The 25,360-nt window shown below is 44.0% G+C and overlaps 1 protein-coding gene across 2 annotated transcripts in view; it reads left to right on the top strand.

Annotated features, from left to right (window-relative positions):
- Window positions 1-25,360, top strand: part of rnf220a (ring finger protein 220a) — a 126,879-nt gene that overhangs the window by 91,189 nt on the left and 10,330 nt on the right. The window contains exons 2-10 of one of the 2 annotated variants that reach the window (XM_076162246.1): window positions 2,095-2,224; window positions 6,730-6,778; window positions 10,059-10,154; window positions 12,341-12,383; window positions 14,455-14,501; window positions 15,806-15,935; window positions 21,889-22,081; window positions 22,668-22,723; window positions 22,942-23,056. In XM_076162246.1, coding sequence (XP_076018361.1) covers window positions 2,095-2,224; window positions 6,730-6,778; window positions 10,059-10,154; window positions 12,341-12,383; window positions 14,455-14,501; window positions 15,806-15,935; window positions 21,889-22,081; window positions 22,668-22,723; window positions 22,942-23,056 — 859 coding nt within the window. Of the gene's footprint in view, window positions 1-2,094; window positions 2,225-6,729; window positions 6,779-10,058; window positions 10,155-11,983; window positions 12,182-12,340; window positions 12,384-14,454; window positions 14,580-15,805; window positions 15,936-21,888; window positions 22,082-22,667; window positions 22,724-22,941; window positions 23,057-25,360 lie in introns of those variants that run through there. The other variant, XM_076162245.1, reaches the window with a different exon arrangement.

Genomic DNA, 25,360 nt, shown 5'->3' on the forward strand with positions numbered 1-25,360 from the left:
TGGGGAGAAAAAGAAGAAAAGAGAGGGAAAATGGAAAAAAGTGAATGTAATGATAGAAAAAATGTTTTTAAAGCAATAATGAAATGGGGAAAATATAATGTTTAGTATTTTTAACATTTCAAAGCATATGTGGACAAATTACAGTAAATACATTGCGTGTTTACTTAGGATCTATTTTAAAACCATTGACGTGCTTTAATGTGCAAAACACCCACAGCATCCACTTCTACTGTCCTTAGCTTTAGGGCTGCTGTGCCAACTGAGTGAAAACCGACCAATTTACCCAAACAAGGCTCTCTTTTGATTGGTCGGCTACAGCACAGGACACAAACACAGAACGCTCACAAACTAAACATTTAAATATCAGAATGTTCAGGAGAAACATTTACTTTAAAAAACAACTCTTTAGAAAACCAAACTATAACATATTACAAAGGACAGATTTCTGTGTGTGTGTGTGTGTGTGTGTGCGTATGTCCTCTAGCTGTGTGTTTGTCTGCGTAATAGAGCTCCATGGGCTGCAGACAGGGATTGGATCTTTCTTTGTTTGCTGTGGTGGATGGCGATGGCTTCAGCACGACTCAAATTATCTTGTCAAAGCAGTGAAGGGGAGGTAGGGGGGGGAGGAGAGGAAAGAAGAGGGAGAGAAGGAGAGAGGGCGAGAGAGAGAGGCGAGATAATAAAGCAGAAAAGAAAGAAAGAAAGATGTGAGAGGAAAGGTAGGTTAGTAATAAAATAATGAAACAGGAGACGGGCGGTGGAATAAGGAGGAAGAGAATTAAACAAATAAATGAATGTCAGGAGAAGAAAATTAGAAATGGATGAACCAAGAGAGAGGGGGGGAGAGAGAGAGAGAGAGAGAGAGAGAGGGGGGAGGGGGGAGGGGGGAATAGAGAGGGAGAATAATCAATTACCTATTTCTCAAAGTCACTTATTGTGTCCAGTAGTGTGAGCTCAGTTAAGTATTGGTGTCGGGGAATGGGAGGCCAGTATGCACACACACGCTCTCAGGGTGAGAGAGCAGGACAGTGTGTGTGTGTGTGTGCATGTGTGCGTGTGTGTGTTGGATTGTGTGGTACCTGTGTGTGTGTATGCATGTGTACTAGCGCCACATGCAGGAAACTGATCTGTTCCAATATGTGAGCAAAGATACGTGTCTCCTGAGGCTTGTTTGTGTGTGTGTGTGTGTGTGTGTGTGTGTGTGTGTGTCTGTGTGTGTGTTAGAGAAATAGGCCGATATATATATAAAGAGAGAGAGAGAGAGAGAGAGAGAGAGAGAGAGAGAGAGAGAGGTTGACCAAAGACTAGACAGATGGGGACTCCACCTGGCCTCTTGTTACCGTGGTGACAAGCAGTCTAAACAGGATATCCTGGCTGAGGCGGAGCCTATTGTCCCAGGACTTAAGAAAGCTAATTTTATTGGCTAAATGCAGGAGAGCAGGAAGTCTCCTCCGACATAAAGACCTGAGATTCTTTAATAGCTGATATTTTTAGCTGAGTCAGATGGAATGAAAGGTAGGATGTGTACTTTCACATGCACACACACAGATGCACACATTCCAATACGCACAATGAGACACACACAGTACACACATACATGCACACACACACACACACACACACACACACACACACACACACACAGTACAGGTGGGCTCCACCCTGTGCCCTGCTGATCAAGGACAATGAAGTGAGGTAGTGTTTGGCAGACTATATACAGCATTACCTCATCTATGGTTACACTGCTTTAAAGCTCACACCTCCGACATTACATACTGGAGACTGGGCAACAAAGTGGTCCTTCTGTGTGTGTGTGTCTCAAGTATTTAGAGCTTTAATGTGTCCAGGCTCTGTACTTGGGTAACTGTCTTTGGTGCTGGCAGACAGACAGGCTGCTGAAGTGTCCTTGAGTGCTTGCTGTTCTGACTCTGACTCTGAAGTGGCAAAGTTAGTTATTTATGTATTTTTCCCTCAGATAAAGTCAAATGTGGGCCAACCAAATACAGTCAGGGCAGTAAAGAGGTCTGTGTTTGTGTGTCTGACACCTTGTCTGTCCCATCCAGTCTCACTGATGTCTCTCCTCTGTGTCTCCAGGTAAAAAGAAGATGTCTCTGTATGACAGTCAAGCTCCGGTCTGTCCCATCTGCCAGGTCCTGCTCCGGCCCGGAGAGCTGCAGGAACACATGGAGACGGAGATGGAGAGGCTAACAGCCATATGTCTCAGGTTGGGAACTCACACACACACACACACACACACACACACACACTCTCTATTCTTACCCACATATATAGTAACCATCACGTTATGTTTCTCAAGTTATGTAGTAATGGAACCTTAAAGCTAAACCGAACACCTAGAGATCTTGTAAAAAAGGACGTTTTTGCTGAATCTGACTGAAGCAGATAAATAACTGAGCTTCGTGTCACATTCACTGACTGCTGCTCCCTCTAAATAGAGATTTTGGCGCCATAAATCACCATAAAAGGCAGAGCCGTGCCGTCGACGTAATGCTAAGTGTTTCCTACAGGGATTAGGATTCAAACCTGCGACCTTAGGTTCACAGCGACACCCTTCTTCTCCTCCATGCAGTCGCCCGAGCAGTTTTACGACGGATAAATCAACTCCGAGCCCTTTTAACGATGGGACACAACCATTAGAATCCATATTTCACCTGTGTGTGTGTGTGTGTGTGCGGGTGTGTGTTCTTGTGTTTGTGTACATACTTGTGTGTGGAAGTGCTTGTGTGTGACCCGGTGTCCACCTAAGCAGCCCAGGTTTATGATAGCCCCCATTAACCCTGAGGAGCAGGGCAACAGACAGCATCACCCTGTGTGGAAATCACACTTCATTTACCCTCGTTTACACCTCTGACCCCTCCCTCCCTCCCTCCCTCCCTCCCTCCACCCGTCCTCCTCTCCTCTCCTCCATTCTTCTCCTCTGTTTTTGTATCTTTCCATCCCTCTATCCTCCTCTTTCATCTCCTCCTCCTCTGTTCTCCCTCATTATTTCCTTAACCCCCTCCTCCTTTGCCTTTATCCACCTCTCCCTCTGTCCTGCACTCTCTCTCTCTCTCCTCCTCATCCTCAAACCTTCGCCGTGTTTCTGCGTCGGTTCGCCACAAACTGATTTCAGCATTTTTAATTTCATCCCAATGAATACAATACGAAAGAATGAAGTGAGTGAAGAGGTGACAGAGGGATACATGAGGAAGAGAGATAGGGGAGGAAATGATAAATGATGTAAATGAATATCAACTTCATTCAATCAATAACAAGCTATGTTTTGATAGACTACATTAGAATAGAATAGAATAGATGGGAGCTCTCTCTGAGGGTCATCCAACCAACGTGTGTGTGTGTGTGTGTGTGTGTGTGTGTGTGTGTGCGTGTGTGTGTGTGTGTGTGTGTGTGTGTGCGTGTACGCCTTTCAATAATTAATAAAGGTTAGTAGTCTGTCCTTCCCTCTGGGACCCCAGATACTGTGTAGCCTGTGAGGGATTGACACACAAATACACACACGTGCGGGTGGTTATTTAAGGAAACGGCGTCATCCCAGGGTGAGAAGGGACGGTGGCTAACGTCATGGTTGGTTGATTTAGCTGCTCACCACTAACAGCCCCAACACACACACACATACACACGCACACACCGAGGGATAGACAGAAAGGAAATCAGGATGCATGGAGAAATTGAAAAGCTAGAGTGAAAGAAATCCCCCCCCCATACACACACACACACACACACACACACACACACACACACACACACACACACACACACACACACACACACACACAGCGTGTGTTTTGTCCTTGTGATGTACACATCACAACCTCTCAGCTGAAATTAATAGAATCAGTGGTTTCCTTTACATGGTGTGTGTGTGTGTGTGTGTGTGTGTGTGTGTGTGTGTGTGCAATCATGACAACAGAAACCTGTACATAGAAACAGTTTAGTATCTAGTGGAATCAGAGAAAGTGGAGGAAGGAAACATGTCAGTGTGTTTCTGTATATTTCTCCTAGCGTTATATTACAAAACCAGCCTCATTCTATATTACACACACACACGCACACACACATGTCTCTCCCTCTCTCTGGTTCTCTGCATGAAGCAGCCGTCATTAAAAGTGACAGTGGGAATTTGGTCCAATTTGTAGTAAATCTGCCTTAATGATGAGCAGCGCTCACTGAACAAAAGAGCTGTGTGTGTGTGTGTGTGTGTGTGTGTGTGTGTGTGTGTGTGTGTGTGTGCGTGCGCGTGTGTGTGAGGAGTGTTTACCACATCTGACTGGTCTATGAATATCTGTTCTTAGTGATTTTGTTTCTCTGCACCCCTTTGTTCTGTCCCCATTGTGTGTGTTGTGTGCGTGTCTGTGTGTGTCTGTCTGTGTTTATGTGTGTTTGATTCAGCCTGTCTACTCTTGTGACCGTAAGCTGAAGAAGTCTTTTCTCCTTTTTCGCTCTCAGTGTCATTGGCTCCTGATTCACAGTTTGTGTATGAGTATGGGAGTCTCACCACATACACACAAACATGTGGGCACACGGACTCACACATACAGGATGTACATTTAGGAATCAATCATGCCTTGAAGGAGGTATGTTGTTCCAGAAGTTTTGTGCCCTATGTGCATTTTTGTTCACTCCACAAGATTATAAGCAAGGAATCATATATCTCATAATTTGACGGTGATGTAAAGAAAAAGGAGCTTGATAGAAGTATAGCCCCGCCCACTTTAACACCAACAGCATCTTGCCCCTCCAATAAGTTAAGTTCATTTGTGTTGCCTTCTCCCCTGCAACCGCACTTCCAGCTTGGTCATGCGTTTCTGTTTCTACGGACACAGTTGCCTGTGATCTGTTCTTCATGGCTGTGATGAAGTCCTTCACTCTTTCTGGTCAGTTATAGTTCCTTCACTGAGGAAGGCAAATGCCTCCCATCCCTGTCCCGATGCTACACCCCTGCTTGTTCAGCCTGACTCCTGTTGGTGCAAAGAGGCTGCTGGTGACATCACTGTCTAAGGGAAAAGCTTTGGACAACGTGTATGTCTGATACGGTGGCAAAACGTGCCAGAATAAAAACAAGTTTGTCTGAAGTGTGCGTTTGCCCTCACCTGCCACCTTGTCTCCTCCTCCTCCTCCTCCTCCTCCTCCTCCTTCTCCTCCTCACACACACACATGCCTCATTACTCCAACACATTCTAAATCGCTTCGGGTCTTGCACCCTCTCATGTCTTTCATCCCTCTCCTCCTCTTCCGCCTGTCTGTCTGTGTGTGTTTGTTTCCCCTTTGCCGTGTTGCTCATTTCCGAACTCTCCCGGTGGCTTTGACATGCCAGGCAGCTGGAATTTCCAGCCACATAACCCTTCCACATCAAAAATTCATAGACGCGGGCAAACACATGAAGCTGAGAGGAGAAAGGCGATAGCTCCCCAACTCTCTCATCACTCCCTCTCTCTCTCCTGTTTTCTGTCTGCTTTCATCTTTCCCTCGCTCCATCTCGCTTTCTTTCGCTCGCCCGGCCTTCCTCCTCCACCACAGCTCTCACTCGCCTCTCATTTCATCTTCATCTACCTCTTTCTTTTTGCCTTTCAGTCGCCTTTTTATCTCTCTGTCTCCCCCTCTGTCATTGTGGCAATTTTCTCCCATCGTGGCACGCATGCAACCGCTGTCCTTTTCTCTCTCCCTCTTTTTCTTGTCGCGGTTTGACACTGTCAACAAGCAGGTAGAGGCGGCTGCTGTTGTTGATGCCGCCGCAGACATTCCCGGATAATGAATAAAAGTGAGAGAGATGGAGGGAAAGAGAGAGAGCGAGACGGGGACAAGAGACAGATAGAGGCGAGAAAGGAGAGAACAGTGGAAGGGTTGGCAGATTTGGTTGCATTACACAGCAGGTTGACTGTGTCACCGATGTTTATTCTCTCTTCTTACACGCACGCGCACACACACAGAAACGCACAGAAACACACACACAGACACACTTGCAAAAACACATGTACTAAATGTCAACCCTCCTTCCCCTCTCCTCTATTCTTCTTCCACACTTACATCCCTGCATCTCCTCATCCATTCCTTCCTCTCTCTCCTATTTATTATTATACAGTATTTTTCTTGTCCTCTATTATAGTCCTGTATTTGATAATATAATCTCAATTAAGAAGCTTATTCCATTTATCCATCCCCTTAATAAATAATATCAAATTGTTTTTATCATACTGTATTTGTAAAGCTCAACTTAGTTTCTAGCATATTTCCTTGCAATTCTATGGAAATGCCTATCAGTCTGTCTGTGTGTGTGTGTGTGTGTGTGTGTGTGTGTGTGTGTGTGTGTGTGTGTGTGTGTGTGTGTGTGTGTCAGAGGGAGTCTGAAGTGATAACAGGGTCTCAAAGCAAACATGACAATGACGTCTCGCTTTGTCAACGTCAAGCCTGTCAGAACAGGAAGCTCAGAGAATGCTTTCTCTCCGTGCTAAGGTGAAAGTCACAGGAGAGAAAGAGAGAGAGCGCGAGAGAGGGAATCTGACTCTTTGAACCAACTTCTAATATACATACAGATACATTTTCTCTTGTGTTTCGTCGTGTAATTTCTTGACCTTCTATGATTTTCTCTCCAACCTGAGCCCAGGCTTTGTCCGTCAAGAATGCAAAACATGTCACACACACACACACACCAGAGGCAGAAAAACAGAATCGGTGCACTAAAACCTCTTTTGTTGTCTGTCTCTCCTGCAGTAAGAACCAATCACCCAAGGACGGAATAGTCACTCCAGGAACTCCCAAGGTGAGACAAATATCATTTCTAAACAGGCATTGTTAAATAATATACGTATAGAAATGACACGTACATTTATCTATTATTACCTTAACAAGCATCATCGCTTTATTCTTGTTCAATACAAGGCTTCTATCTTACCAGGGAAGGCTTTTACATCTGCACACATTACTTTTGGTCACTAGTTCTACTGTGGCACCATCCAACCTTCAGAGCTTTCAAGCAATGCCTCTGCTTTCCTCTGCTACACTAAGAGGAAATCAGCTGTAGCGGCACATACTCACACACACACACACACGCACATACACAGCCAGTCTCTTGTGAGCAAGGCCGAAATGCACTGTACTGTGATTTCCCCAATTAGATAAAGAGAGAGACCCGGGCAGACAGAAAGAAACAGGAGGAAGAAAATGAGAAGAAAGAGACAGATAATGACAAACCGCAGTAAGACAGATTCATGACTCCCTTACGGTGTCTGCCCTACACTAATCCACAGCTCCCATTGCTCTAACCACACCACTTGCTGCCAGACTGAGACCTTTTAAAAGCTACAAAGACCTTTTCTCATCCTAACATTGCCTCTGGATGGTGGATTTAATAGAAAAGTCCTCGTCACATTTCAGTGGACTTTTAATAAGCTGGAGCAAAAGGATGGACCTGATCAAATGTATACTGTACATACTGGAGGGAGAAGAGAACAATGGGGCAAAGGCCTCTTATGCTCGCCTCCATTTATAGGGTGAACTGTGAGGAGGAGGACAGGAGACAAGGGGAGGAAAGAAGCAGGAGGACACAAGGGACATGAGCTTTGGGACTGTTATGTTTCCTCCATTGTCCTAAAATGCAGTGAACATTTCATTTGTGATCAGGAAAAAGTGAAGGTAGTGAAGGTAAGGTAAGGGTCATACTGCAAAACTCAAAGAAAAATACACCCAACGTGCTCCAAATTAATTTGGGGATCCATTTTCACTCGCCCACACCTTTTGGTGCTGACCAGGGCTTTGAGCAGCACTCACAGCCGAGTGGGTGGGCTCCTTCTCGAGAGAGGCAGACAGATCGGGGTTGCGAGGTGAGCGCAGGCCTTCATCCTGAGCCGTGACCACGCATCTCACTGCTGTTGTTTAGTATTCAGCGGTCGGACACAGAGAATGGAGAGGGCCTGTGTCTGGTATGCACCTCGCACCCCTGCTACAACTGAGATTAACCCTGACTCCTTAGCGGGTGCTCAGCCCACATCATGTGCTCCCTGACACTCTCAAGCCACTGGGTTAGAGGAAAAACATGTGATAGCCATAGATTGGACCATACACACACACACACACACACACACACACACACACACACACACACACACACACTACTTTTCTTGTCATATTCCACACATGCATATGCAAATATTCCAAATATGCCAAAGACACTTGGACTCATACTTTGAATGCCATTCCATTGCGCATTTCCAAGTTAATGAGTCGTAAGAAATTGTAAGGGATGACTTTTTCTGATTAACCTTCCCAAAACTGTTCAAAACAAAATGGAATGACAAAGAGGCAGCAGCAGCAGAAACACTTTCTGCTCCTAAGAATGACAGCTGCTACGCCTACAATCTAGGGCCGCAAAGAAGAACGCCTCCTTTTCAAAGATGTTAAATCATAGACACAATGCCGTTGCCGCAATGGTGACCAGCCATGATAAATCAGCCGTAGCTAGCTACTGTATATGCATAAATATCCTCCCTCCCATTTCTTTGCAGCTTAACATCAGAATGGCCTGAAATGCATATGCATGAACCCAAACACACACATTTTACGGAGGAGGCTTTTTCTCTCATTTTACCAGCGCAAACCCCTGGTGTGGCACGTTAGTATATATGAACAAACAGTATTTGTCTTGTTACCGTCTGTAAAAGCCCTGCAAAACCCATAGTAAATGTGTGCACTTGGAGGCAGACTTACAGTATTCTCGCTCCAGGACTTAATTTAAGCATGGTGACACCTGATTTACGCATTCTTCCTATGCACTCCTTGAGTCTGCAAGTCAGCACATTGGGGTACAGCTGCAGATCAGATCTATTGGTTAAGGGCAATGGAAGAAGCATTATTTACCTAAGAACATGTTTCAATAGTGGGAGATACTAGACCACCTATAGGAAACCCACGGGAGAACCCCACATTCATGCAACATGCAGAACCCCACAGACAGAACTTCTCCAAACATGGGATTCAAACCCGGGACCCCTTTTTTGCTAACCACTGTGCCACTGGGTTGATTTGGTTGCTTGGTTTAATATAAATTTCCGTGAAAGATTTCTCATTGCTAATCTGTGAGCAGGATACACTTAAATGTCACACGCTAATGATAAAATGGAAACATATTCCCACAAAGGCCTCAGGTAAATGATTCTTGACCTTTTTAAACATAGTTAAAAAAAAGAAAAAAAGACCACACACACACACACAGGCATAAAGGCACCATGCATAATGTCCAATTTACAGTGGCAGCTCTGGAGGTTGGTCATTTCTCACATATTATTATTAGATTACTGCTGTCGAGCACTTAAGCCTCTGCTCTGCCCCTTTCCACTTGATTAATAGGAGATGACTGTAAATAGAAATATTTCATAGCCGCCTTGTAAAAAAAGCAGCACGGCACAACACACACACGGAAACACACACACACACACACATGCACTGCTAGAGGAGAATAAGCCTAGTAAAAAAATGGTCCTCTTTTCTTCTTTCTCTTTGGTTTCTTTGAGTTGTTGTTGTAACTGGGTTGACTTTGTCAGTATGTGTCAGAAGATGAAGTTGTTTAAGGTGTGTATGAGAGGAAGGAGGAGAAAGAGGGAGAGAGGGTGCATCTACAAAACGTTGTGAGACAGATTTATGGACAGACAGGGTTCTGTAATATCGAAGGTGTTTATCCTTCATGGTGCTCTCTCCTCCTCGTTCTAACCTCATCCCCTCTTTTCACTCCGTTTTCGTCCCTAACTCCTCTTAACGTCTCGTAAAACGTTCACCGCAATCAGTGAAAGGGATTTTATCGACAATGTCGGACCAGTTACTGTCTTCATCGGTGACGTGTGGTTTCTCAGCATAACATGGTGAAATTCTCCAAGGGTAAACAAACACATCTGTGATAGAGATGTAAAGTTAGAAAATAGAGGTGAATCCTCTCTATATTTCCAAAATAAATTCAGTTCTGCTCTCCTCTCTTCTCTCTTTGAAGACATTTTATTTACAGTATTCCTCTCTTTCTTCCCCTGTCTGTCTCTCTGTCTCCCTTTTTCCAGTCGATGCTGTTGTCGGTCCACATCAAACGTGAGGGGGAGTCTCCCATAGTCTCACCCCTGTCGTCCGAAGACGCCCACCACTCCGACAGATACCAGGTCACACACACTCAAACAAACACAGAGGTTTTGATTGACTCTTCCTATCTCGTGAATTTTATGAAATTGCAAAGATTGGCTAAGGAGGTTCTGGACTCCTTCTTAACACCCATCCTTCTTCCTAAGCAGTTCCATTTACATGAACATTTCAACTGGAAATGTTTTATTTAGAAGATGATAGAACAAGGCAACCATCCACACACACATATGTGAAAATGACTGAGGCGTAGGAGAGCAAAGAATCAAGAACCAAAACAGCAGCTCCTAACTTATCTTAGGGGTTTAGCCTCTTGCTAAACAACACTTTGATAGGCTCTTTAGATGGAGCCTGGAATTGAACCAGGAACCTTCCAATTCTTACACGCCCAGTCGACTATCCTAAGCCACGCCCCTGTCTCAGCCAAGAGGCTACAAATATGCAACAACCACCATCATCTAGATGAAATTGTGTTGATGGTGCTACAGGGCTCCATCCAGAACACTTTCTCCATTACTGAATGATCAATGTCCATTAATATCTCCAAATCCAAATGCTACAGATGTCATTCAAGTTACTAAGCGGAGGTTTTATGGTCAATGAATCAGATTATGAAAGTCAAATGTGGGGCGTTAGCAAGTTAGACAGAAATGTTTGGCAGAGGTTTGTGTAGTTCTTACAGATTTGTTTTATGTAAGAAAGCAGGAGATGATTCAGGTAGATTTTGATGTCCTTGCTCCTCCAACAGGCCCTTCTCCCTAAATCTCGATCTATACCTTTAAATCCACCCTGACTGCTTTTATCTTTCCTATTTATCAAAGTTTGTTCTGCTAATTCTTCTGCTGCTGATGCATCACTAGGTTAAGTGGGTTTCCCCCTTTCACCATAAAATAAGAACGATTAAGTCCATGTCGACGTTCCATCCATACGTTTAGGATGACACAGCTCATAAAGGCCTGATGGCGATAAAGTAGATTTTCTCATTAAGTGAAACTGCTGAAATCACCTTATATTATACAAATGATTAAGTCAATGGTGATTCTTTTTACTACGCTGAAACCTGGTGTAATGGAAGAATTTGTCCAAGCTCTCCATCTTGTTCTTCTTCTCTCCTCTCATTCTCTTCTCTTGTCTTTTCCTCTGTTCTCTTCTCCTTCCCTTAACTTTCATAAAATGTTTCTTTCTTTCTTTTCTTTCACCTCTTTTTTGTTCCCTCCTCCCTTTCTTTCCTCTCTTCGCTACTCTTTTCTTCTCTTGAGAGGCCAAAACTGCTGTGTCAAATACTGTGATGTTTTAGTCAGCCCAGGACACACAGGTTGAAATCCCAGCAGGCCTGAGCTGCATGAGCAGAAGAACAAAGAAGCTCACTTCCTTTAATTCATTCCAAAACACCATGTTTGTAAAGATGAGGTCATTGTTTTAATGATGCAAGGCCTTCTGGGCTACCCACGACCCTAAATGTCCCTCAAAGCGTGTGGATGAATTTGTAGTTTCATTGTGCACCACAGCTGCATAAGAAGGATGTTCAATTTAGAAAAGAGGGGGAATGGTGCTTGCAAAATATCGGTCATGGTGTTTTATTAACATTTCCCTTCTACTAATACATAGAGTCTCTAGATGTAGTAAGTTTGCATTTGCTAACTTGTATTTACATTTGGTCCTTTGGAAAATGCTTTTATCCAAAGTGATACATATGAGATTTAAATACAAAACAAATATAAATAGTTTACTTCTCTTTCACATCTCCTCTCCTCTTCTCTCTCTGAGCTGAACACCGCGGCTTCCCCCTAGCGGCCATTTGTAGGAGCAACACATGACGTCTCCCGAGGTCCAACCTCTGCAGTCACGTGACCAAAACAAGCCAACATGGCGCCCGAAACGAGTTCTGTTAACCGATACAAGCGCGACATTGAATCCTTTTCCATCCGTGTGAATTAAAAAGTGTGAAGTCATGTTTTTGGCGAAAAGAGAATCTATAGTTTGTGTCAGAGACTTTTGGGAGAAGCTGTGAGTTTGGAAAGATATGGAGGAGGTGGAAAACAACAGAGAAGTACGTTTAATTGTTTACACTCCCCCAGTTTGAGCAGTCAAGACTTTCATATCCAAAACAATCTGACTCGGACAGCCTCCATTTATTCATTCAAATGCAATGTAAGGTTTCTTCACAGTATAACGTATTTTTCCTCCGCTTTCTTTTCTCTGTTTACAGACGTTTTTACGAGTTCGAGCAAACAGGCAAACAAGATTGAATGGTATGTATGTATCTGTGTGATGATTAACCCAGTAATGCTTGAATGATGGCGCTGATATGAGTTAACACTGATATTACCTGTAGACTGATCATGGTCTCTCTGGGGGGGAATGTATCTTGTACCAAGAAGGATTTAACACTATTTTCAATGATAAAATTGGAAATAGAATGTGACATAACTTCATGTTCAGGTGACCTCGGGTTTTCCCCCTTCAAAACTCCTTAAGCCCCATATTTGTATTTGTGTTGTGCTTTTCAGTGTTATGTCAAACTTAATATTAAGTAATTAGTATCCTTTATTGCGCTGGTTCAGTTTTAATTCTGTGAATTTGAGAGCAAGCATATATTTACTTAAATTTACTTAACTAAGCCATGTGCAAATGAAAGTAGAAGTTAATTCCTTCAGCTTATATTAACATATCTGGACATTCAATTCAGTTTGTATCACTACAATTGTAAATGTTTTTAGTACAGTCCTACCAGTCTGAATAGTCCCAATATATTTAAAGGATTATTCTAGTTGTCATTAAACTGGCAATAGTACAGCTATCAGATTAATGTCACTAAAGTATAGGATGAGGTTAGGTTAAAGGTAAGTAAAAGTTGTCTAATTGTCTAATAGAAAGTAAGGTGTATATGTATGTAGCATCAATTACTGATAGTGACAGAGGGCTCTACAAAAGGCAAAACAGAAACCAGAGAAGGAGGATATAGGGCAATATATAACTATTGAAAGACATAAATCTCTTCATACAATTTAATGTTCTGAGGATATTAATGAAAAAGGGCATTTCAGTGATATGTGGCATCTGATCAGAGGACTTACAGTCTTCCTCTGTCCTCAAAATCATAGTAAATAACAAATTTCAGACATTACAGAATTCCATCCACTTGCTTGATGGACCCCTTCACATTACCTCATAGATTCAGGAACACCCACAATGGGTTAAAAGTGTGGTTAAACTTGAACAATGTCTGCCCAGCTTTAGCCGTCATGGTCCCTGGCTTATTTTATCTCCAGACGTGAAGCTGAATTAGTTTCAGGCTTCTGTCTGGTGGCTCGACAACAGAAGCAATGTGGTTTCATTGCCCCTTTTTGTCTATAATACTAAACAGACAAACACAGAAAATCTTAACACAGACTCCAACTTGGATGACAATTAATCTACCGCCACAATTCACCTTCCATCTTAAAAATGATCTTTTCACGCTTAAATTTTATGCGAATACTAAACTTTTAATACTCTGGGGTAACTAAAGGAGTATGAACCAGGAAAAGCTAGTGTCTTCTGTATATTGTTAACGATTTGTGTTTTTCATATTTACATAACTGTATAATGTACATCTATTGTTGTACCTTTACTGTTGCCACACACTCCAGTGACTCCCCCTTGACAAGAGCCCAATGAAGACTTAGTTTAAACTTCGCCCTCCATTACTTTCTCTCTGCCCTCATGTGGAAGCAGGAATCATTCTCAAGGGGAGCGTAATGGTCGGGGTCTAGAGATCCCTGCCGGACCTAATTAGCAGCACTTTCCTTTCTCTATTTAACAACGCTCCCCTCGATTAGTGTCAGGGGAGAATCTCCACGGAGGAGGAGGAGGCAGTTTCTCTTTTTAACCCTCCCAGCCACTCTCCCTCCATCTTCTCCCCCTGCAGTTATGGCATGTTGCCTTCTGTCCTCCCTTTATCCTCCTCCTTCACCTCATCCTCTCCCTCTATCCCTTGTCACAGTCTCTCTTGGCCTTCACTGCTTTCCCAGCCAGCTAAAAATTAATGTCCCCGCGCGCCATTTGCAGTTAAGAAAAAACGACAGAGACTCGGGGCGCAATGGTGGCTGTTCTGCTCTGTTAAATTTCTAATTAAGTGTGTATGTGGAGGTTAGCCGTGACAGGCATAGGACCAGAAAAGGAAATAGACTGAGAGGGTGGAGGAAAGATTGCTCTGTCACATCATAAGGGGAGACTTGTCAACCAAAAAGGCAAAAATATGCAATTAGTGTGAAGCTGTACATGCTAACCTATCTTTCTTTTTTATCTCTCCCTTTGTTTCCCCACCTCCACCATTTCTAGCACGTATAGGGAAGATGAAGAGGAGGAAGCCAGAGGAGGGGGGCCAGGTATGTCCGCTGTGCAGCGCCCCATTGGCTGGGAGCGAGGAGGAGATGAGTAGACATGTGGAACAATGCCTGATCCAGGTAGTACAATCTGGGCCCAGACCCCACCTACTGCCAGCTGGACAGCCTTCCAGACTTTCTCTTCCTGTAGATGCTGATCAGTCACCTCTTTACTTCGTCTAGTCACCTTTTCACCCTCCTGTAGATACCGACCAGTAGTAATTGTAGTTCCCATCGAAGTTTCTATTTCCTGGAGATGGCAGCCGTGCATCCACATCATATGGGAAAGCCTCACTGCCCTGACCTGATAAAGGACGGCACAGAAGTCAACACACAGAAGTATTTGCATGTAAAGATGGTCTTGTTTTTTGGGGGCCTTTTTTGCCTGATAAATATAAGTAACACTCATTTTGTTAGCTTTTTAAAAAATCAATATACCAGCGGCACATTCTGATGGATGTATTTTCAAGCCACAGTTGTTTACATTAATCTCTTAATGATGTGCAACCTTTTATGTAGAAAGCTTAAATCCGTGGTTTATCCCATATGATGTGGTTACACCAGTTGAAGTGGATGCTGACCGATCACAAGTGTAGTTTGCGTAGATGAGGTCCAGATTGACTTTGCTGGCTGTAGCTGTAGCCCTAAATAAAGTATATGTCTGGTTATGGAACCTCATAAGCATCTGTCAGCCACTGGTAGCTTCTCAGGTTGTGGCTGGTCTCCAATGGCATCGTGGCTAGCATTTAATTCCTCCAGATACTAACCAATCACACTCTTTCTTTAGTGGACACATGATAACTAATCACACCTCCTCCTGTCTCACCTCACTGACCGACGATCACCGACACTAGCTGGAACATTAATCTCTCTCTTTTACCACTGCACTCGAGCTGTTCCAGTATGGTGCCGCACCATGCCAAGCTGTTTTCAGAACCGAAGTGTGACTATTTATGGTAGGACGGCGCAAAAATTGAATAAGAATATGACATACACCTCAGCAATGTTATTAAAATTGGATTATGTGTTGCCAATGTTGTCCTTGGGATGTTTGGGTCGCAGTTTGGTCACTGATCACAGCTGCTCATGGTGCGGTACATCACAGGTATACCTCACCAACAAAGTCACTAGCATCTGTACAAATACAAATGAAACACTGTACAGGTATTCTTTCTTGCCATTTCTCTTATAGTCCTGCATTTCCATCAACTTTTTGTTACTGAACTTCATTGACACACAGTTTAAGCAGTATGAGTTTGTGTTTTTGCCCCAACTAAATCTGTCCCTGTCTGTGTGTGTGTGTGTAGCGCGAGGGTGCCTTGGGCGATGACGATTTAGCAGACATGGATGGCGAGAATGGACGGGGCTTTGAGGAGTATGAGTGGGCGGGGCAGAAGAGGATCAGAGCCACAGCGTTACTGGAAGGAGGATTCAGAGGTACACAGACACAAAACTTTTTTTTAACACAAACTGATGTTATTGCACTTGTCAGTTACTCTGAAGTAGAGTACATGTGTGGATGTTATCAATGCCAGGGAGACGATGCATTGATTAATTCACAAGAATCATATCTATTCTATAAATTGAAGAGGTGAAAGCTCTGCCATCTTTTAAATATGAGATCACTTCAGACGAGCTGTTTATCGTTGAAACAAAGCTCTATGTCTTGGTGTCGTAACGCAGGAAATGTTCTGCTACTGTCCTGTCCATGGGTTGCTGAGAAGCTGTGTGTGAATAGGAATGTGTGACAGTTCCTTGCGGCAATTGTCCTTAAAATCTAGTCTAATCAGACTAATTTAGAAGAAGACACCTTTCCTCATGTACCTCCACAAATATGACCATAAGGGAGATGACATCGATATTGTCACCATTGAAGTCAAAGATGAGATATCCAGGTTCATCAATGGCAGGACGATCGATGCTCCTGATGATCACTGGAGAACAACAGAATACAAGACGGCCATGTAAATGCCCTGGCTGGAGCCTAAGAGACTACATTGCTGGGCTTCCTCAAGCTAAACACCAGTGACCTTGAGGCACGGCAATAACTGTATATTGAGATTCCAGAGCACTACATGTGGAATGCAGAAGTGGGGATGGAAAAATCGAGTGAGGCAGCCAGAGGAAGGATAGATTCCCAAGATGATAGGAAGGATATGCAACATGTCAGTGGTCCAGGGAGGCTTTGCCGCTTGCTATTGAGCAAATGTACAGGTAGTCTGTGTTACTACGGTGACATGTCACTTCCAAGAAAACTCACAGAGGATGAAAAGCTGTCAAAACCTTCAGGTCTGAAAGGTTCAACACAGAGGAACAAAGAAAAAATGTGGACTTGCCTTATCCTAAGCTGAATGATGAACAGAAGCGACATCAAAGCCGAGTCCTCAGCAGCTAAGATGATCAAAGAATGATGTTGAATGTGGTGGGAGAGTTATAATGGTGTCGGTGGTCTGGTGGCAGTCCTGGCTGCACTGGGGTCAACCCTGCTCGGCTCCGCTCAGCCCTCTTAGCAAGGGGAAGGAAAACACATTTAGCAGAAATGCAATTATAGAAGTGGATGGGAGGGCTGGTCACTGGGGAGCGCCATGGCTGCTCTGTGACACTACTCTGCTTTAATATTCCCATTTTGCTTTCTGTCACCATTTCCTTTTCATCTGTTCTCAAAGTCACTTCGAACTTTTACTTCCATTGTGTTTAACAAATGTCGTCTGTCCGTCTGTAACACACTGCACTAAGCCCACAAATGGCCTTGAATAATGTGACTCTGCCAAACAAATGCATTGTATCCTACTTTTATTTTAGTTGCGTGCATTTTGTCAGTGCGCATGTGAGATAGATGGAGATGGAGCTAGAGAGTGAGGCAGGCCTTCATGATGTGCACAGGTGGAGGTAGAGTTGTTATCTCTAAGAGCCTCTTTCAAACCCTGTTGCCTCTGCTTTTATCTGTTCCTCTTCCTCCTCGCTGCCTCCTCTCGTTCGATCTGCTGTTAAACATGCTGGGACTCGCCCGCTTCTCTCTTTTTCCACCCTTACCTCTTTCTCTGAGAGCAAAAAGAAAGGAGAGGAGACAGATCAATACTGAAATCTCAACCAAGAGCAGCGCGTGAGATGGAAGGCATCTTCTCCGTCCACCATGCTTCTTCCATCCGCCCAGCTCTCTTTCACGTCGTTAAACGAGCAGACATAAGACCCCTCTGTCCTGCTCCAGTAGGGGGCCTTGTGATGTGACGGATAACTGAGGTGGCTTGGGGAGAGCAACTTGAAACACACATGTGCAGACATAGAGCTACACACACTCTCAGCTGAAGGCTCAGAAGGTGGATTTTGTCTTTAAATCTCCTTGGTGGTTCTGACACAATGAATCCTGCAGGCTCTTGAGAGCCGGTGGCTGGCTAGACGGATATAGCAATGTTGCAGGGGGTCTCCTCAGCTGGTGGGATAAAGAGGCGACCTATGCCTCTGTGAAGTGCCACCATCCCTCTTTCCTTTGAGGGCACCGGGGAAAAAGGCAGAGGGAACGGGGCTCTTTCAAAGGAAGGAAGAGGGAGGCAAGGAGGAAGGAAAAAATCGAACAAGATCAGTATATGATTCAAGTCTGTGAGAGGGGAGACTTCCCTGTGTCTCGCACCGGCTTAACCGGGTTGAAAGTACCCACACAGCTCAGACGGCTTTCTTTATCTGTCCAGTGGGCTGTCTGTCTGTGTGTGTCTTTTTTTTTCTGAAGTGAAAAGTCTCACACTTAGTAACTTAGTAAATTTTTACGTTAGTACATTCCAAGTCATTGTTCAGCCCAAGTGCCCTAACTTGTTTTTATTCACACAAACGCAAATGCACATTCATCTTAACACATTTTCCAATATAAGTCGTGTCCCGGAGGTGCAGTACCTGCATTAACCACAGGGGCTGTAGAACTCAGGGTAGCACAAGGAAGAAGGTGTGACAGGCAGACAACAATGGTGGAATGTCTCAAAAGGAAATTTAGAGTTTCTACTAACAGCAGCCAGTCACAGTGTACAAATACAGCTGCAGTGTGTCTGATGACATACAGACAGACAGGCAGGCAGGCAGACAGACAACCAGGCGAGCAGACAGGCAGACAGTGGGGAAGCAGACAGATCTAAGGTTTGATATTAGGTCGTCCTGAGAGACTGGGGAACAGAAGAGGGGGATTACGGCTCAGTGAGACCGAGTCGGGGAGAAATCTGTGCTTTGTAAATGGACTTCAAAGATGGCTGTCTCATGCCTTTTGTGTTTGTGTCCCTTCCCACATTTCTCTCTGACCTGTAAATGGCGAAAAGATAGTGCGATGACCTTTGACACTCCTCCTCTATCCTTCTTTGCCAGTGCAGATAATTGCTATGGTAACAGGATGTCACCAGGGTTGGTCGATTGGTTGATCCGGGCTGTCTGTCAGGGTGCCGGGTCCTTTGATCCCGCCCGCCTCTTCAGATCTGTACTTGTAGTGTTGCAACGGGGACATGTATGCAGATTGTCATGTAGCATTTAAGTTACTTTGTGAGGAGATGACGATACAGCGATTAGGAAGAGAGAGGCAGCGATACATGAAGAGAGGAAGAAGGAAAATTAAGAGATGAAAGGAGTTGGGGGGGTAAAAAAAAAGTGAGGGGTGAGAGGATGGAATGGGGGGAATGAAGGAAAAAGGAAAAGGAGGAGAGGTGAGGGGGGGAAAGAGAGGGAGGGGGCGTTGGTGCATAATGTGAGTGAAAGGCAGTTGGAGTGGGGCTGACCTTTCCCTGGCCAGATTAGATTGGCCTGCCAACACCGCTTAGAGGGACACATCGTAGAACTGGAAACACACGCACACATACACACTCTCACACATACACACACAGACACACACAGACTCGTACAGTGTGTGTATGAGGCAGTTTTGAAGTAGGAATGCTTACTTAACACTTGGAAATCGTGTCTATCTTTTAGTTAAAGCAAGCCATCGGATCTTTTGAAAACTATATAACCTAAACAAAGAGTCTTTAGGATAAGACCTTATTCTCACGCTGAGCCCAGTCACGCCCCCTGGTGGAAATCATGATAAAAAGCCAAAGGTTCAAAATATGAGGAAGTGTCTGATCCATACATTAAGAGACATAGGAAGCTCCAAACAAAAGGTTTCCCTCATATCATCTTTATCTGTAGCCATGATCAAGACTCCACTCATCACTCATTTCTGTCCATGGTTGCCAATTGCTGTGACCGGCTAGCCACAGGACCTTTAGGTTGTTTGAGTGATTGGATTAACATTGATCTCTCACTACCACTACCACCAGTACACGCAGACAACACACTCACACACACACTAATGCATTAGTGATAGCGAGTTAGACTTATCTATTTTTCAATTTTCCTTCATTCACTCATTTTCAACTGACAGACCAGAAGCGTTGCTTTCATAGCTTATTAGCTGTGCTTCCTGGATAGGCCGACTGCAGGCATGATGGCCAGAGAACATATTTGATCTGGCACAAGAATATGTCAGTGTGCGCGTTTATCTTTCAGCTGCTCAGACCAAATACACATTAAGTGCTCCTTTTCATTTGATCACCAAAAACCATGCGTCCCCTGCTGTTCCAGTATTTGAATAATCATTTGTGTCGTTGGTACTTGAGCACATAATTATTATTAGTCTGTTTATGTTTTGGTTAAAGAAACACTTTACTATCACTCAAAACCTTGTAGTTTTATGTCACACAACAGTGCTCCTTGGGTAAGGGTTAGTCTCTGCACACTTTCCTTCTGTCCTTCCTCCTCACTTTGCTCTATTCCAGAGTTGGGGTGAATGGAAAGACAAAGGCAGAGTTGGTCAGGAGGCGATTCTGCCGTGTGCAGATGCTTACAGATGTTGAAGTCATCTGAGCCGTAGCAGCCGAGCAGCTGATTCGCTGTTTGTCACACACACCATAGTGATGTGAGACCAAGCGTTAGAGGAAGTGGGTATCTGGACTCGCACACACTGGGACAGAGGGTTAAATGAGATGGCTGTCAGCTCTGTCTTGCCTGCATATGTCCCCACACACACACTCATCAGACATACACACACACACACCACTCTAGTCTAGCTGAGAGTTTGAAAAAATTGGGATAGGTGTAAATAAGATGGTTGTCAGGCCTGTCAGAGCTTCAGAGCCGCATCTTAAGTGAAACACAAGCAAACACGCGCGCACACACACACACCTATATACCTTCATGTTGCGTGAGGCGACAGGGTGTAAGTGACGGACACAGTCACACACTCATGCACAGACATACACCTGGCTGGATAGACACAGTCTAAGTGACAGGTAGACAGACTCCTGCTCACACACACACACAAGCGTGCGCACACACCTTGAGGGGGTTAGAGAGATGCAGCGTAAGTGACAGAGGGACAGACAGTGTGAAACAAACGGTGAAGAGACGTCTCTTAGTGACGGACACACTCACACACCGGGCTGTATGGCTAAGTGGAGCTGAAGGCAGCAGTCAGGCAGCGGTAAGGTTTGTCTGAGCGTTCATCACCCGGTTTATAGGAGTGCCACTCACAGAGACGCACGCACGCACACACACACACTGTCTTTCTCTTTCTCTCTTTCTCAGGGTGTGCAAAGATTGATGGGTGAGGTGTCAGTTTTCATCACTTCCCAACTCTAAACTCTTTCTTTGTATTTCTTCTCAGACTTCCTCTTTTAACCAAATCTCATTTCCTCACGTGAATCAAAATCTTTGCCCGTTTTATCCCTTATTTGACTTTTTGCATTTAAATTTGTCAGACACTACTAATGGAATAGTCTAATAGGTTAACTACCTTAAACCGCCATGAAACAATGCTTATACAATGAGTGTATACATCCTTAAAAACAAATAGTAATTGCTTTGGGTGAAGGCAGCTGTGTTTGTGTTAGCCTGTGCATGTGGTGTTTAAGCCAGCCTGGCCATTTAGTGTTGCCAAGCATCAATGAATGCAGGATGTGACAAAGACCCCCGACAGATTGGGTTCCTGGATGACACCAGAGGGCTGGACTATGAAGTGAGATTAAGGGGTTAAGTGTCAAACTTTAGGCTCAAGTCAGATTTTTCAATGTCACAAACCCGCCTCATTACTGATCGCTCTCTTTTCCACACAGTGACTTGCGCTCCATGGCAAGTTGGGAGAAGCTTGTGTTCCTTGGAAAAAATGGCATCACTGTTTTACCGAAGTCAAATGAAATCCAGCTTTATATTCTTCATACACCTCTAATATGATTCTTTGCTCCTCTGACGTGAAATATGCAGCATGTGACTGTCACTGTCCATGTTGCCTACATGTCACTCTGTCTTGATCTTGTGGAGTGTCCACTCTGTAGTATTTATTAAATAAAAGTCATGCTAACATCATATTGTTTCCATCACTCAGGAACGGGCTTTGCCACATGTAGCATTAAGGAGAGCTCAGCAGACAGCGACGCCGACCTCGACGTAGACGGAGACGACACCTTGGAGTACGGCAAGGCCCAGTACACCGAGGCCGACATCATCCCCTGCTCCGGTGCTGGAGAGGACCAAGGAGAAGCCCGGGAGAGGGAGGCGCTACGGGGAGCCGTGCTCAAGTACGACCACAAACTAAGCACTCAATCTAGCAGAAACAATAGATTTCCACATTTAATTTATGCAAAGAAGGGTTCTATTCTTCTTATCCAAATTACATTTAGGTCAGTTTTTATAGTTATTATGCTCATAGCAAGATACATTGAATTTTTTAATCCTCTTTTTTACATTTTATTCCATTTTGTATATCCACGTTTATTTGCAGTGTTTCATTTATTTAACTTTTTGTTTTGTTTCAACCTATTTTTTATTCTATTGTATTTTTCTTGGTTTTTGCTGATCTATCTTATTTATCTTATCTACCCAATCCAATACTTGACAGCTTGCCATATGTTATTTTATTTTCTCATTACAGTTCATTTAATGTTCACATTCTATTTTATTTGTTTTCTCTGTCTCTCCTGTTATCTACTGTGGGCATGTATTGCTCCCACAGGGCTCCATGACCTCTTTTACCTGCTTGTTGTTTTTATTCCCTATTTTAACGGCTGATCTTCGTTGTTTACAGTCAAATATTGCCGTGAAGCACTTTGAGTTACATTTGACTCGACTTGTCATTGACTGATCATGTGTGTGTATATGTTGCAGCGGTGGGATGCCTTCACACAGAATAACGCCTGAATTCTCCAAATGGGCCAGTGACGGTGTGTATACCCAAACGTTTACAAATATTATATACAGCTCCTCACAATTCATACCATGAATTATTTAGAATTGGAGAGGATTCATATTAGTGTTAGCATTGCTCCTGTTTAAATTGAATCTTTATTTGTGAGCTCTGTAAGGTTTATTTCTGCTTGTTGTGGTTGGAAACATATCATTATCTGTCCGTCCATCATGTAACCCGTTTGTGTCTCTTCAGAGATGCCTTCAACGAGCAACGGGGAGAACAACAACAAGACCGACCCGAGCACTCCTTCATCCTCCTCTTCATCCTCTTGTGCCCCACGTACCTGTAAAAACAGCGAGATTGAAAAGTAGGCGACACACAAAAACACACTCACTGGCAAACACAGAAATATCAAGCTTTCAAACGTGAGACCGAAAATTACACTTTCACTTTCCCACTGCAGTATCACTCTCATCACATGATTCCATGACTTTGTGATGAGTTCTTGTATCTGTGAGAGAGTCGACTTGTGGAAGGGTCATAAATGATGCATTTTGTGTAGATTGTGTTTTTGCTGCGTGTGTGTGTGTGTGTGTGTGCCGTGCGCGTGTGTTCAGGAATTGATCCGCTCTTCAGTTCTGTCCCTCAGAGCTGGCTCAGAATCGTTAATAGACACAAACACAGAGATGTTGACACACAATTATGTCATTGCAACAATGTGTAGACATGCAAATCCCTGCTTTCAATACAACACAAGCATCTGCACATTAAAAATGAGTCGCATCAAGTGAAAGGCGTGGAGTGTGGAGAGACACTCAGCTGACCGAACCTGCTGTTAAGACTCAACATCACACAAGGAGCAAGCACTCTGTTCTGTGGTTCTAGAGTGTGATGTTGACTTAGCAGATGGTTTTCAGAATCACCTTGTTTAGACAGGTTTGATATCTGACACATGAATTACTCATTTCTCATGACACACACTCTTTTCCACCAACACAGTATTTGGCTGGTGGAATACACTCAGGCTCTCTGATACACGGATTCCCTATTGTGTTGTCTCTGAGTAAGATACGTTTACATAAGGTTTGAAGGACTCCATTTATTGCCTAATCAGAGTATAATCAAAGTTCTAATGTACATGCAAACACTCATAGGCACCGCATGGTTTGATGTCAATTCCTTTAATTCACATCTTCTTTATTAGTGTACATAGATGCCATAAATATTCAATTAAAGCACTTAAAGAAGAAATTGCATTAACATATAGGCATGATTCATAGGCATAGGCATGGTACGTTGATTCTCCCCTCTCCTAATTGTTTCACACACCCGCTTGCGAACACACACCAACACACAGTGCCCTATCCATTAGAACAGCCTGTGTGTGTGTGAAAGGCCTGTGCCCGGTAATTCCCTCATTTCCATCTCCTCATCCATATTCTGCCACAAGTAAACAATCGCTCTCACACACACACACACACACACACACACACATACGCACGCACACACATGCTTACACCTCGTGCCCTGCATGGGTAATAGAGGTCACCTCATTCCGAGACGGAGAGCGAAACAGAGTTGGGCAGGCAAGGAAACAGAAAGAGGGATTTGGTTGATTGCTGCTTCTGCATGTCTGTCTCTTTTGCACCATGTGATTTTACACACACACACACACACACACACACACTTATTTCACTGAGTTGGGGGTCAAAATTCTGCCACCAGCCTGTTGCCTGCTGTCCCAATCCTTATTTGTTAACGCGATTCCCTCACTTTTGTCATTTAACTTTGGCAGTAGTTGGCTTGTGTGTCTCTTCCCCCGGCCAATCATCTGTCCATACAAACCATTTGATTCGGGCGACTAGATTTAAACTATAGAATTGAAATATTTGCAAGCTGTGTGTTCCTGAGTGTAGGCCAGGTTACCCTCACCTCTGGGAAGACCGCTCACTTAAAAGAATCAATCAGCACCCTGTATTTCAGCGTGTATGTGTTCCCCATATTAAATATAAGCAGAGGGGATAGCCGGTGAAGAAGCGTATCGATCAGAAACGGCTCTGTGTGTGTTTGCGGAGCGAGGGGATGCATTCAATTTGTTTATTGTCTGTGGCGTGGCATCACCGCTGTTTGATTTAGTGTGGGAATGAAAGAGTTAAAGCGCACGGTTGCACACAATTGGATGCTTTCCTCAAGCTGCTCTGATAGATGAGCACAAAAGCACACACACAGTGAGTTTACGATTAAACAACAATTAATCATAGTCTTATATTTAATTTTCTCGTTTTCTCTGCAAAATTCTTATTCTCTCCTTTTTTGGGGGGTGCAGAATTGTAGGTGTGTGTTGTAAACGGGATGTTGTAGCTGAGGTCTTAGTGGGCACCTGGAGTAGAGCGAGCTTTAATCTGAGCATCCATTTAAGGGGAATCCAGTAGATGCTGAATGATTGCATTGGAACAAGCAGTCAGCTGGCTCCTGTAACAATTCCCTACTTTGCCCCCTCTGCTCGCGGTAAATGCATGTATCTGTGGTGCTTCTCTGCCCCTCCATCCCCAAATGAAAATGAGATTTGTCTCCTTTGGTTACGTTGATACATTGTCCGTGCGCGTCTGCGTGCCTGTGTGTGTGTGTGTGTGTCTCTTTGCACAGGGCAGCGTTAGTGAAATCTCTCTCT

Source organism: Genypterus blacodes, unplaced genomic scaffold (assembly GCF_046128005.1).
Source record: "Genypterus blacodes isolate CSIRO-AG114 ecotype Tasmania unplaced genomic scaffold, CSIRO-AGI_Gbla_v1 ptg000120l_1, whole genome shotgun sequence".
NCBI lineage: Eukaryota > Metazoa > Chordata > Actinopteri > Ophidiiformes > Ophidiidae > Genypterus > Genypterus blacodes.